At 40.6% G+C, this 15,071-nt stretch overlaps 1 protein-coding gene across 1 annotated transcript in view; it reads left to right on the top strand.

The window, feature by feature from the left end:
• The window catches only part of SPTLC2 (serine palmitoyltransferase long chain base subunit 2), a 76,574-nt gene extending 63,277 nt beyond the window's left edge, over window positions 1-13,297 (top strand). The window contains exons 10-12 of the mRNA XM_087747413.1: window positions 5,041-5,176; window positions 7,279-7,408; window positions 12,572-13,297. Of these exons, the coding sequence (XP_087603539.1) occupies window positions 5,041-5,176; window positions 7,279-7,408; window positions 12,572-12,691 (386 nt within the window). The 3' untranslated portion in view covers window positions 12,692-13,297. The remainder of the gene's footprint in view (window positions 1-5,040; window positions 5,177-7,278; window positions 7,409-12,571) is intronic.
• The last annotated feature ends 1,774 nt before the right edge of the window (window positions 13,298-15,071 follow it).

Genomic DNA, 15,071 nt, shown 5'->3' with positions numbered 1-15,071 from the left:
TATTAGATCTTTGTGGCAGAATAACTTCCAGAAATTCTAGGGTTTCTTTGTTCTTTGTAGAGATGATTCTTTTTTTTAAACATGGAATAGAGAAGTTACACAGATCTCAGCTCTAAGAAGTGTCTGTTTTTCTATTTTTTTTTTTTCCAAAGACTAAGTTCATCCTGGCCTTGCAAAAATTTTTAATTGAGCAATTGCCATGTATTTATTAAACTGCCTTTTGCAAATAAGAGTTGTCTGAGAATCCTGGCAGTATTTGGACTGTTAGTTTAAGCATGAACTTCTATGATGTCAAGAGCAGCAAGGCTAAATACAGGTGAGTTTCTCTGTTCATGTGCCTCATTGATAAACTCATTGCAAGAGGAGTTTAGATTTGGTGTGGTGGAATGTGCAGCCCCCTTTTTATCCTGCAGATAACTATGGTAAGTATCAACTTAATTTCTGTTTTGAGAAGAAATTTGCTTAAATATCTCCTAGATAATGTTTTCGCTATAAGTTCTGTCTTTCTGAGCAATATGACCTTTGAAGCAGAGACCTTCACGAGCGATGAAGTATCATTCTTTTAGCCTGTGGGAATCTGTCCTGGAAGAGATACTAATTTACTTTCCACTAGGGTTGTGGGGAATATGCATCTCATGTGCCTTTAGATTCATAATTGAGTGCTTTCTCTAGGGTGCTGGATTTTTTTTATTTTTTTTTTTTCCCCCCAGGGAGATGCTAGCTGCATTTTTTAAAGAATATTGCTTGCCTTATAAATTTGTAAGACTTGATATGCCATATGGTAAAATGTCCAAAAAGAGAAATACTCCCTCAGCACAAATCTAGAAACACTGTCTCTTGAAGTGTGTTTAGAAGTGGGCAAAAGTTTGCCATTCATATTGGAAGGTGTGTGCTAAGTATTGGAAGAGTGGCAAAAATACTACAGTCAATCAGCCGTTACTTACTGTATTGGTTCAGCTGGTGGTACTGAACACTTCTGCTGCAGAAACTCTAAAGCCTGACCTGTCTGTTGTGTTAAGTCTAGAGTGAAGTTGCTTAGGGTTTATAAATGCAAAAGCATATATCTGGCATTCTTGGCCATGTAGAGTAGATAACAACCATGATGTTATGGGCAATGCGTTAGAGCAAGGTTTGAGAGGAGCTCTGGGTGACTTCCTCGGCAAAGCTGCTGCTGATCTGGGAGTGCACACTTGGTTATTAGCACCTGGGGTAGGAGGGCTGCAACCTGTACCACATATTCTGCGCTCAAGGTGCACAATAAAACAAATGTCGGCATGAAAATGAGCGATGCCAATTTAAAGTGAATGCCTGTTATCTTGGACTGGTATAAAGTTATGTCAAATGAAAGCACATTCCTCTTCTCAAACTGTCAGCTATCAGCCCATCTTGGCTATCCAAGCAGAAACAATTGTTGCATTTCTTTTCTCTGTTCTTTTTTCTTTCTCTCCTGAGTCCACACAGCTACAGCTCTGAGTTGAGGGTGGTAAAGGGAGAGTGTTTCCCCCCTTCAGGTGGCATTTGACTTTTACTTCTGATACAAGGGCAGCATGTTCTTTAAGGGATACATGTGGGCTTTAGATTAAATGATGCCAAGGCTGCTACAAGCAAGGAAGTGTTTCACTAAATTGTAAGAACAATCTTGTTACGACTGCAGTAAACTTGCAAAAGGGTATAAAAGCAAAGGAGAAGTTATTAGTTAATCCTCTAATTCCAGTGTAGGTCTGTCAGTAGCTTGTTTAAGGCATTTACAGGACCCATAAGGGACTTCAGATCAGTTGCTCTGATAAGGGGTTTTAGTTTTCTAGCCTTTTGAAGAACTCAGTTCCAGTAATCCTCCCTTTCTTCCCCCTTTCCTTCCTTCCCTGAAGGTCATCACATTTCAGTTTCCTAGATGAAAGCATGTTACCAGAATCATTGCACAACTCCTATGCGAGAACAATTGGCAGGGTGGTGTCTGAGCCAGCCGTTTTTAACGTGGTCTTAAAAATGAAGCTGCATACTGCCAAGAAAGGCAGCTGCTGGAGGATTGCTGCAGCCCTGGCAGTCTTTCTAGGCCCACAGTTGAGCAGCTGTGGACAGAGCTCTGAGCTGCAGAAGATGTTTGGGCTGGGAAGGGATTTAGAGGTCCTGTCTGAATGCTCAAGCACTGTTCGGGTACAAGTGGGATTAGCAGTGGTACCTAGACACTGCTGTCTCCAGGTACTGCTTGGTTTGTCTTTGGGGTCCCGTAAACAATGGTAAAACCGTAGTAGCCATTTATAGCCTGCTACACTAGTGTGTACCAGTGGGGCTGAACCAGCAAATGTTAATGGAGCTGAACACCGCGTGTATGCTTGTTGCATAATATTGCAAACCGTATTCAGTTAGCATGTGGTATCACTCTTCAAGTGGAGGATTTTGTAGTGGAACAGGAGACTAAATATGTTGAAGTGCAGAGGAGAGCGGTTGCACAGCATGCAGGGAGAAGGGAAAGCGGAGGACAAGGGACCTGTGCCCAGTTCTTGTTCGATTGCTGGTGCTTTGCTTCACCACGACTACAGTTCTCTTCAGAAGATGGTAATGACCCGTGGTGGATAGTGAGAAGACACTACTGAATATTTTTTCAAGTTCTTGGTAATATTGTTGTAGCCATGGTGACAAGTTTTTAGAGAGGTAATAATTTCATTAAATTGATTCTGGAGCAAAGTAAAAGCTGATGGGCTCTTGAGACCCACAAACCTGAAGAAGGGAAGTGTCTCCCACATCTGTCAGTTGCTGTAGTAGATGATTTACATCTGTGTAGAGAACTGAAGGACTCGCACATGAAACTTGTTTACGTCTCAAAGCACTCTTCAATCTATAAGGACAAAACTAGAATCATAAACTCTTTTTATGGGAAAGAGTTGAAGGAAGACTGTGAAGCGGTTGCCAACTACAAATTAAGGTTGCTCTTTAATCTTTAACCTGGAAGGCTCCCAACAACTTGGAAAAGGGTGTGAATGTGTAAAGGGGAAAACTGTAAAGGTGCTGAAGTTCCTTCTGCTTGAAGCAGTGTGTAAAGTCTGTGCTTTGTGAGAGCATGGAGAGAATGTACGTATGGGAGAAGCTGCATTCCTGGTTGTGTGAGAGGGGCTGATCACAGCAGTTGTATCCAGCTGTGTACGTTACCTTACTACTCTCATAGCGGTGAAATCTCATGTGTGTTTTGATGGGATTGTACATCACTGACTTGAAATGTTGTCAGAAGTTGTGCATTTCTGTATAGGTGACATGCGGATGCAGCTTCTCAGAAGCTATATACTACTATGTTAGTAGCTTTTTTCTGCACGTAGATTGCTCTGGACGCTTGTGTTTTTATTGGTGGTCTCAATGTTAGAAATGCAAGTAGTGGCTTTTGGCCCACTATCTGTATTTTGGCCCCCTATCTGTAGTATCTTGCAGTAGGTCTGTTTATTTTATTGGGGTTTTTGTTTTTTTCAACTTCACTTTGCAGTCTAGGGTATTTAAAATAACCAAATAATTGGTATGAAAACATAAGAGAAAGATGGGTCTCCACTAGAGGATCTGATCTGACGTGAGCCAATTAAAAAATAAGTTTCATAAGCACAAGATGCGTTTGTGTTTTACTGAAATCTTACTGCTTTTTGAGGAAGAGGAATTAAGCTTCTGCAGAAACTCTGGGGGAGAAAAGATTAAGAAATAATGCTGTTAATGGAGGAGAAGAGATGTCTTAAATGGCAGTGAATGCTGTTAAAAATACCAGCTCCTACCCACTAATGATAGGCCAAGTTTTGCAAACCTAACAGGTTTAATCCTTTTTTTCTCATGCTTTGCCTTTGATGGGATTTTGCCTTTGATTGCATGGTTGTGGGTGGAATGTCTGATACTCTTGGCTACAAAAACTATATAGGTTCTTAAAATTACATTTGTTCTGGCCTGGAGCAGAGCTATGTGGGTGTTAGATGTTTCTTTGAGACCTGGCATTCCTTTTGGATAATCACCTTATGTTATCTACAACTTTAAAGGAAGACGATTAATATCTAGCAGCTGACTTCACTATGTGGCATATGCACCGCTGTAGAGCTAATGCTTCAGTGTATGAATCACCCATCTGGTGAAGGCAGTGTTTGGATAATCAATTATATCCAGAAATATACTCTGTGGACCAGAGACAAGTAATTATAAATGTTATTTATTATAGTCTCATCAGTGGCATAGTGTTTAATCTCTTAAGCACATTAGAGTATTAGTTGATCAGAAATGCATTATCATCTGTTTATGTGAGATGATGTGGATCTTTTTCTGGGCAATACAGAAACATAGTACACTGTGCTAGGCTAGAATTCAATTAGCTGATAAATAGGTTGTCCTATGCATATCTGAATAGCTGGAATATTTAAATTATACTGGCTGTCTAATGTCCTGTGTACTAATTTTGACAAATGTCAAAAAAATCCATATAGAATTGGCTGGATACATGATAAATTGGCTGCTGCTGCTGCTTATGCGAAGTGAGCTGGATTGTCAGAAGTAATCGGTTTAATTTAAACCCAGCTCATTTTAACTGAAAAAGGTTAGGGAGCAGCAGCCACATGATCAGTTCAGCAAGCAGATCTAAGGAGGAAAGTAGTAATTTCCATTAATACAGACAAGCAGGATAAAACACGGCGAACAGCCCCAGCTGATGCAATAGTTCTCCATTAATTATTCAAAGTGTAAGCAAGCTCTTCTCCAAGATGCAGTTACCAGTGAAAGTGGGTAACTGCCTTGTTTCGCCAGGTACCTCTTGATTAAAAACCTGATATGGAAAAAAGTACGGGTGCTCGAACTCGATGGTTGTGCCTGTCTTAGTCCATTCAGCTACAGCCTTGTCAGAAAATGAGTGATTAATCTTGGTTACATGAGGGAGAAGAAACTGCGAATTCTAGTTTGCATTTAATTTTAGCACTTCCATAAGTACAAGCAGTACATTCATAGTTTGTACTTTAGCTAGAGGTCTTGTGTTGCAGTTATGCATGTGACTTATGACCGTTGTGTTCACAGTCTTAATTTCTTTTCTAGGGAAAGCGCGTGTGCAGCAGCTAGCAGAGAACACGAGATATTTCAGGAGACGACTGAAAGAGATGGGCTTTATCATCTATGGAAATGAAGATTCCCCTGTTGTGCCTCTGATGCTGTACATGCCAGCAAAAATTGGGTAGGTTTAAGAGGGTAACTTCTCATCCATCTTCTTTAAAGCTAGGATGGTACAAGAATATTCAAGACTTCTAAATGTAAGAAAAGACTGGTTTGATTTTTGCTTTTATGATCATTACTGAGTCTTACAAAACATGGAAACTTCCTATAAGTGATCTTGAGAAAATCAAGGCTTGTAGCTTGGGGCAGCAAGAAAGTGCTTCAGAGAAGCAATTTTACCACTAAGTGCCATGTTTTAAAAGTTGTTTCTTTTTCATTTTATTTATATGTAAAGTGCATGTATGTGCTAAAGAGAAGCTGAAATTGAACAGAAATTAACATTAAAACTCACTGGAGGAATCTCTCAACCAGCTCCTGGGTCAGAAGGATCCAGGGTCAACATTTGCACAGATCAACTCTGAAAATTAAAAAAAGAATAAGCAGGGGGGCGGGACATGATGGGACACAACAACCTGTATTTGATGAATCCCAAGCTTTTTAAGAGGTCTGGATTCAATAGCTCAGATATTGTTATTGTAAATACTAATGGAACTATGACACGTAGCTTTATAAATGCTTATGGACTTGTGGGCTGCTGTGTGGATAATTAAAGCTAAAATTCTGCAAGCAGGATATAATGTATATATTAAAAATTTTTGCAACATAAACAAAAGCCTGATTTCAAGGACAGCTGGGCTTTGATAGCTACTTTTCAGTGTCTGTGTATAATGCAGTGCTCAACCAGCACTTTCAAATTTGGAAAGCAGAGCTTCTTTTTAAGCCATACCGAACATCTCTAGTGCTCTTCTAGCTCAGTTAGGCTTCAGTCTGGCTAAGCACTGTGGTTCTGTGAGGGAACAAACATCTTCTAGCACTCTGCATGAAGCTAGATACAGTCTTGCTCCACCCTTCTCAGTATAACTGAATTTAAAAGGCCTGTAACCTTTATGGGTGCTGTAGAGTCTGCAGTGTGTGCCACCCAGCACACAGAGGCATACTCTTTCTACCGCCCAGCTGCTCTACAAGTCAGTACAGTCTTTTCCCTGGAAATGTTCATGGAAATATTTATTAGCTGAGCAGTTGGGCCAGTAACTTACTTAAAAATGAGCAAGAACACAGAGCTCTGATGAGAGTTGGCCCTTAGGATCTACATCAGATCTACTTCATCTTTTCTTTGTCTCTTGTAGTCTGTTTTTAAAATAGTTTGAGAGTACTAAATGGATACAAAATGAAGTGTATCAGGATGCACCTATTTATACGGAAAATAGTTGTAGCAGAAGTAAAAGGCAGAAAATTTAAAAACCTAGTAAAAGGAAGTTATTTTTATACATCCTTATAAGCCTCTTAATTTCATTGCTACTTCTCAAGACAAGGTCAGTTCAAAAAGAATTAACCGTTTTCTGTGGCCTGTAGAAACGCCCGCAATTGCACTGCCATTACGGAAAGGATCTAGATCTTCGTGCCTCTTATCGCATAAGTCGCAGCCGCTAATTTCTTTAATCCCCATAAGAATTTGTTTTGCTGAAGAGACTGTGTGACAATTGTATGAGGTTTTTGCACCTTCCTTAAAATTATTTGGTATCAGATTAGATGATCTCAATTTATTGTGGCAACTCAATGGTTCCCATGATAGGCACTTAAAAAGTGGTATGTTCTGCAACACCATAATGTACTTTAATTGAATTAAATTGGTGAAAACAAACCATCTTGAAACCGCAGAAGCATCTGCTTTGGTGGAATTGCAGCATGAGGGATTCCTTGTATAGTCAAACTTCTGAGCCAAAATCCCTGTTTCCTATCGGAAAGATTTCCAAGCTTAGGTTACAGATCCCTTTAGAAACAGCCTGCTAAAAGACCAGTCTCTGCCACATATAATCTTTCAGCTTTGTTAGAACTTAATACAGTGAAACCTTTTGAGGAGAACCACCTTGGGATTGAATTAAAAAAAGGCTTTTGTGAACGGGCATTCTGCTTCTAAAAGAAAGCACTGGAAGCTCCAAATTGTGGTCTTACAGGCTTGCTTCAACAAAGGCCTATATGGGTTAACATACCGAGACCTTCACGCTGCTGCTGCTTTGCCTCCACTGGTATCATTCTGACGATCTTTCCTGTTCTCTGAGGCAGTGCGTTTGGGCGTGAGATGCTGAAGCGGAACATCGGTGTTGTGGTTGTGGGCTTCCCTGCCACCCCCATCATCGAGTCCAGAGCCAGATTCTGTTTGTCTGCAGCTCACACCAAAGAGATGCTTGATACGGTAAGTGTCTCATCTTGTCTTCCTTTTGCTCATGCCTTCTATAAACAGATACAACAATTGTCTATTTTTTGTAGACTGGTTCAATGGTTGGTACACAAACTAGTTGAATCTAATGTTCAAAGCCTCGTGTAGTAGAGCTGGCAATGACTCCATCTCTCTTCCTTGCTTCAATAATGCAGAATGGCTGCCTACAGTAAATGTCAGGGACTTTCTTTTCCTATTTTAAATGATGCGAGAGAGACAGCCTCATTCCTTTGAGGCAATGCTTCTTCCCCTCTTAAGAGTTTCTACCTTCCACTGAATCTTTTAGAAGGAAAAAATTCTGCTTCTTCTGATCCTAGGTGCAGAAGGTAAGGGGAAAAAAAAAACGTGAGAACTCCCAAAACATTTATATTCCTCCCAGAAGCAAGTGCAAACGTCAGCACATAATTACCAGTGATAATTTTTATTCCAAAGATCACTATTCCAGTTCTTGTTTACAGCTTCAGAGCGTGGTATCTTAAATGATACTGTCCTAAATGAGTCTGTGCCATGTGCAGTGCCTTACTGACTCCTGCCTGCACTGTGTTCCAGTAGGAATGGAGGTCCCCTCTAAGGAGGCCTGCATCACAGTTAGGAGATGCCGCCTTAAAAATAAAGGATGGAAGTTACTCTCTGACTAATATAGTTGAAAGGGGATTATATGAATAAGCCTGACTATCCTTATGTTTTGGTGTGGTAACTACATTCATTTTTGAGTCTTCTGAATAATCTTCATTGAACATGTACATGGGCTGTCTTAGGCTCTGTCGAAGTTCTCCACTGTATGTTTGGTTTTTTTTTTTTTCCCCACTTTGCTGTTCTGTGACTCAGAACCTAAGCTAGGTTGAGTCACGACCTTGGACTTCAGGAGAGTAGACTCTGTCCTGTTCAGAGACCTGCTTGAAAGAATCCCATAGGATACAGTCCCAAAGAGAGGAGGTGTCCAGGACAGCTGGTTGATTTCCCCCACCCCGAAGAGTGGTCCATCCTGACTTAGAGGAGAGCAAATATAGCAGGAAGCCTGTACGATGAACAAACCAACAAAAACATAAAATGGAAGCATATAAGAGGTGCAGGCAGGGACAGGTGACCCAGGAGGAATAGAGACACGGTCTTGAGCATGAAGGGATGGGATCAGGAAAGCCAAAGCCCGCCTGGAGCTGAATCTCAAAGGACATGAAATGCGGCAGGCAGGGCTTTTATGGGGATGTTAGCAAAAGGAAGAGTAGAGAAAATGTGGGGCTGCTGCTGAATGGCATAGGGATCAGGTGACAAACGGCATGCAAGAGGTCACGGTACTCAGTGCCCTTGCTGCTTCAGTCTTTACTGATGAGACTTGCCTTCAGGAATCCTGGGCCCATGAGGTCAGTGGAAAAATATGCAGCAATGAAGACTTATCCTTGGTGTGAAGGAGGATCAAATAAGGGAACATTTAAACAAACTCAACATACACAAGTCCATGGGACCTGATGGGATGCACCCACAAGTGTTGAGGGAGCTGGCTGTCACTGCAAGGCCACGCTTGATAATCATCTTTAGAAGGCCATGGTGATTGGGGGAGGTTCCTGAGGATTGGAAGAAAGCAAATGTCACCACTGACTTCAAGAAGGGCAAAAAGTGTGATCTGAGGAACTGTAGGTTGAGAAGCCTCACATTGATCCTTGAGAAGATGATGGAGAAAAAAAGTCCTTGAAACTATTTTCAAACATTTTGTGGACAAAAAGGTGATTGGGAGCAGTCATAATGGAGTTATGAAGGGGAAATCATGCCCAGTGCCCAGATATGATCAGGTGGTAACACTTCAATACATGAACAGCAAACGGGACATATAAACAGATATTTATTAATGTCTTGTCAAAAAAAAAAAAATAGATTCAAACTTTTCACACTTCACTGCCACAGAACTTTCAAATCAACAGCTGAAAACGGCTCTTTTTTATTTCAGTTTTGTTAGGAAAAATAGTAAGGCAGTGGTGTGTGCAGTTTGGTAAGGTACATTTAGTGTTATTTTGTATCAGTTAAACAACCTGCCACGTATCTGTGGTGCTGTACTTGCTGCTTCTCAGTTGTTTCTGCCTTGTAAGACCTGAGAGATTCTGCCCTGAGACTCCAACAGCAGACTGCTTAAGGAGTTCCTTCCCAGCTACTTGTCCTGCTACTCTTCCCATAATTATCCCAATTCAGTTGTTTCTGTTCCAAATAAAAATTCTGAAACAGTATGTTTGGAGAAGGCCCTCTCCTGCCCTTCCTTTCTCCCCGTATAAAATGAATAGTATCACAGACTTGGCTCAGAGCATGGTCATAGAACAGAGTGCTTTGACACAAATGAGGGAGCAGTAAATTCTGGCCAGGTGGACATGGGGGGATGAATGGGAAGGAGGTGGGAGGAGGGAAAAGAAAGAAAACTGAAGTCTCTGAAATCATATGGCTGCAAACTGAGCTACAACTGAAACCGTGCAAACTTGTGCTGGCACTACCTGAGCAATCATGCAGTCTTGCTGTTGGTTAGGTTCTTGGTCTTCTCTCTTAGTCACTAGCAGGAGTCTTCACCATAGCAAGCTGCTTTTGCAGGGTCTATGTAAGTATTCTACTTTCTCTCTTCCAAAACCAATCTGTAACTTTTATTACTCTGCTTCAAAAAAAAGCTCTTTTCCTGTCAATTCACTTACAAGTCTTTCTGCTTTCCAGAAAATGTTTCAAGTTTTGTGCATTTAACTCTAAAGACTCATTTCTAGATTACCTCTAGGTGCTAAATGCTCTAAATCGCAGAAATGCTTGTTTAATACATTAGGGCATGTCTGCCTAAGAAAATTAATCCAGGACAAAATGAGGTGTGAATTTTGAAGTGAATGAAGAAATCCTGATTTAGCTCAGTATGTGGAGGCTTTGTTCCAAGTTAGTGTAATCCACTTTAAGGTTCAAAACAGCTGCATGCTCTGAACTCAGACCATTGGCAAAAGTCATCAATAAGGAGAAGTCTTTGTGTCAGTGACTTTGTGTTGTGTTTTCTTGTGATGCAAGTGACAGAGGATTGATTTCAGGCAGCTAATCATTAGGGCAGCTCTCAGATCTGATCCCTCTGCTGAACTGTGGCAACAATATCCAGGAGGAAAAAGAACTGAAATGAATAGACTTGGAGAGAGCTGGCAGAGAGCTTCAGGTCAGCAACAGAGAGGAGAACTTGGTAGCCCATTCACGTGTGCATGGATGCTAACTAGGGCTGTTATGGCATTTTTTTCTAAACAAAATTTATCCAAGTTTGGAGCACGGGGAAGAGAAGCTTGTCTTGTAAATGCTGATATTTGTAATGCTTCCTTGTTCTTATTAAATAAACCCACATGATGGGGAACAGTTCTCAGTTACAATTTTAACCGTTTTATGTAAATAAAACTTCCTTGCCTGAAAATATTTGGCTCAGGATCAGAGTGAAGTCCCTCATAACCTGCATCCCTGTGGGCTGATGCTTTCTTTTCAGTGATGAAAAATATATTACACTCTCCTGAAGTCAGAGTTCACCAATGCCATTTCCTTTGTAGTCCTTGCTGGTCACATGGTCCTTTTTATTTTAAATTAATAAAATCCTAAATCTGCATTCAAGAATAACAGTTAACAGACTCTTTCAACAGAAATTCAACCTTAAATTGTTTCCATATGGGATCTTTACTTAAAGCTCTGGCAAACTGTGCCCACACTTTTGTTTTGTTTTGTTTTTACCGAGGTCCAACTTCTGGGTTTGTCGTTTCCCCCAGATTTTGGAGTGGAGAGGTTCTTGCTGCCAGATATAACAAGCATGAGGGGCCATTGTTTAAAGAAACAAAAACTTGAACTATCCATCCAGGAAGGAAAAGCATGTGGGGATATTAACCCCCATCTGCCAACTATTCTCAAGAGACAGGCATTTGACCCAGAACATGTTAAAATTGGAGCATTAATGTTGAATTAGTGGCATTCTGAAGGAATGCTGAATGTACCTATCTGAATAAATTTACAATTTAAGGGAGTGCAGAATGCCAACCTTTGAGTTCAAAAATCACATTGGACTTGGAAGTCAAACCCTGAACTCATTTCTTTGTCACTTGCCTATATAAGATAATTATTGTCGCGTACTGCTGCAGATTTGTCTGCAGCAACTGATTTATTTTGTACCTTGCTCCAGGAGTGTTCTGTAGAGAAACGAATTAAAGTTTAGGGTTTGGCTTTTAACAAACCCTATTGTGAAGTGTCTTATCAAAGAGATTGCAACATAAAGAAAGTATGATTAACTGAGCCGGGACTTTCCTCATTTCTTACGCTAGCAGATGTTTGATCTCTGGTAAACTTCATAATATTTGCATTCAGGTCAAAACGGTGAAGGGTTTTGTTAGCTCACTAGCAGTGTTCTGGGCCATCAGTTGCATGAGTGTTGCCTTTGTGGCAACCTCAGTCAGTGGGACTTGCTTTCTAGGGAGAAAATGCTTGGGATCCTACACAGAATAAATTTTTTTCATTCCTTGGATTGGCTGGCAAAAATCTCCCATGCAATGTTGTTTACGATACAGAGCTTGCATCTCTAGTTGTATAGGGACAGTGCAAATTAACCAAATGTAGATATAAAAAAATGGATCAATAGAACTTGTCAGGACAATATTGCAGTTTGCCTTTCGCTATCTTGCAATTTAAAAAATACAGTAGGTCAGAGATGGTGTACTAACATTTTCATACTGAATGACACATAAAGAGGAGTCAAACCTCCACGTACATTTTTTTTTTTTTTCTGCTTCAGCTTTATTACCTCCAGGAAGGGAGGAACATTGTTCTTGGTTTTACTGTCTATGAATAGTCATGGCTTTTTTGGGGATGACTGTGAAATTTGAGTTAGTATTGCTGGATATTATGATCTTGCCTTGGGAGTGGAGTAGTAAGGTGGGTGCAGAGTCACTCTTGGTTAAGTGACCAGTGCTGCTCACTTGGTCTCAAGACTTCTGAATGCTAAAATCAAAACCAAATCCAATGCACCTCTGAAGCTACAGACTTCTAGCACAGTAAAATCTCACATAAGTAAAATGGCTGTCAGAGTAGTCTGCAGGCATGCAAAAAGGAAGAAGTGCTGATAATGTGCTTGCATCTGTCTCCTCTGCTGATCTACTGTGGTCTCTTTCTCAGGCTTTAAAAGAAATCAATGAAGTTGGGGACCTTTTGCAACTGAAATATTCCCGTCACCGTTTGGTACCTCTCTTGGACCGGCCATTTGACGAGACAACATATGAAGAAACAGAAGACTGAACTCCCTCCATGTGCCTTGGTGGGAGGGACACACCCCTGGGACACTCCGTGGCACGCAGGCCGCAGCGTCCATGAACACCACACTTATGACTGCTTAGCATAAAAGACATTTCCTCACAATACTGAAGTGGCCACATCAGCTCTACATGGCATTTTGTAAATAGGGAGAGGAGAAAAAAAAGCTTTGATTCCTGTGTCTTTGGGGTCTGGCCCTAGAGGTGCTTGGCTTTATTTTTTCTTGTTGCTTTTTTTAATTTATTTGTCTCAGTGAGTTCACAGCAACCCGAGTTGGCTGTGGCTGATCAGCTCAGACTTTGTATGCACCATTAGCCTCCCCAATGCTGGCTGAGATGTTGTGAGCATGTGTGACGCTGGCATGGCAGCATTTCCAGTGTCACTGCTAGGTGTCTGACCTTCCCAGTAAGGAGTGAGCTGACCTGTCTGGTCTTGGAGACTTCCTAGAGAAACTGTTGATTGCTAACTTTGACATATTTAACAAGATGGATAATCAACCAAAGTTTTTCGGGTTTTTTGTTTCTTTTGCAGTTACTTGTGTTTAAAACTTGAATTTAGCCTTTTTAAAATAAATGTGTTGTTGACATGTCACTGACAGGACCATTGTTCCCAAACATTATTTAGTTTTATAAGCCACAGGCAGAAGGACTTCTGGGACTCTGGCCTGTTTTCCTTCCCAGTATGGATACCAGATTGTCTCCTGGTTTTGACACTAATTGTCCTTTTGATATAGGGTAAGTGATGGAGAGGGGTTTTGTTAATTTTTTTTTTAAATGGGCTATGTTTTGTTTTCCGACATACTTCCATTTAAAAAAAAAAAAGAAAAAAAAAAAGGGTGGGTTTAGTGTGTGTTGCTTTCTCATCTTCAGGGTAATTTCTCTTGCTTTAAAATTATCATAAAACCGTGAACAAGTCACTGCTAAGTTCTAGAAGGGTGCTCTTGGGATGGAGTAAACCATAGCAAGCCTTGTGCTTCTTGTGAAGACCAGAACGCCTCAATAATTAGGCTGATATAATGGATGACTGGTAGGAGAACCACTTATTTCATGCAGATCTGTGAAAGACTGATTGCTACCCTTTGCCGTGCTACTTCACTGTTTCTTGTCATATATATGAGGTGTTCTTCATTGGCCTTGTTGCACAAGGCTTTTATGCAGAGTATATACAGCTTGGATCTTGTATCATACATAACGTTTCAGTAGCCAACAAAGTCTCAGTTGGCAGCTGCGTGTCTGCGTAGGTGTTCCCTGAAGAGAGGACATCCTCACAGTTGCATTTAGTTTGAGATCTTTATTGTTTTGCATTTCTGTTACTGTGAGATCGAATTAACGTTCACTGAGCCAGTTGCCGTTAGAACTCTATTTGCAAGTTCCACACTGTCTTACTCTGATCAAAGTTTAAAATAGACCTTTGCTTTAGCACACCTTAGAGGTGGTCTGCTACTTAGTCATTGCATCTTGAATTCTTTCAGTGAACAGAACGGATCATTGAAGAGGTACCAACATTTTTATAATAGGAGTCAGTTGCAGTATGGTTTGTTTCTGTATACCTTGGACACGTAGAGTTTCTGCAAAGATAGTAAAGCTTTAACATCGTGTCACTTGGGTTGGGCCAGCTCTTCAATTTGGGTTAGCATGATGCTTTTTGCAGGTGACTGGAGTTTTTTAAACAGATTCTTCATCATAATGCTAAAGCAGAATGCAGCTCAAAGCTCTTTGCCTGGTACTGCCAAAAAATTATTAATTTTTTCAAGCTCTTTTATGTTCACTCTGCGACTAACAGGGAAGGAGCGCTTTGGTCACTAGAACCAAGCAGTTCTGCAAATACATCTGGTGATTTAAAGCAGAATTGGCTTCTATTTTATAGAATATCTATCTTCATGCCTTTATAGATCTTGTTCCATTTTAATGTAACAGAACTTCAAAACACTGATCCAGTGTTTTACCATTGCATTTCAGAAACTTAATTAGATGAGAAAAACTGAAATTGGCTATTTCAAAATAGGCTCTGATAACTGTTTCTGTCTTATTCCAAATGTTGATTTCCTCACCATCTCAGTCCAAGAAGTCTGTAACCTATATGTGCAACTTTGATAGCTATGGAGTAGTCTCATTTGTTCAGCTACAGAGGGAGCTGTAATTACATGAGCTTACTTTCTCTACCTGCCTTCTGCCCAGGACTAGCTCTAACATTCCAGCAGATGACCTGCTTTCTGACTCCAAGAAGCTTTACCTCAAAGAATTATTGCTTTTTTTCTTTCTGGATTGTAGTAGGGAACAAGAGGAGGTTAGTGCAGGAAGCCCTGACTCCAGTCCGGGTCCCGTTGACTTGATCGTGGAATGGTTTAAGATCAAACAAAGCCAAC

Source organism: Nipponia nippon, unplaced genomic scaffold, assembly GCF_047370975.1.
Source record: "Nipponia nippon isolate SJK-2023a ecotype South Korea unplaced genomic scaffold, ASM4737097v1 scaffold_11, whole genome shotgun sequence".
Taxonomy (NCBI): Eukaryota; Metazoa; Chordata; class Aves; order Pelecaniformes; family Threskiornithidae; genus Nipponia; species Nipponia nippon.
The sequence above is the reverse complement of the archived record's forward strand: the minus strand, read 5'-3'. Positions and strand labels throughout refer to the sequence as shown.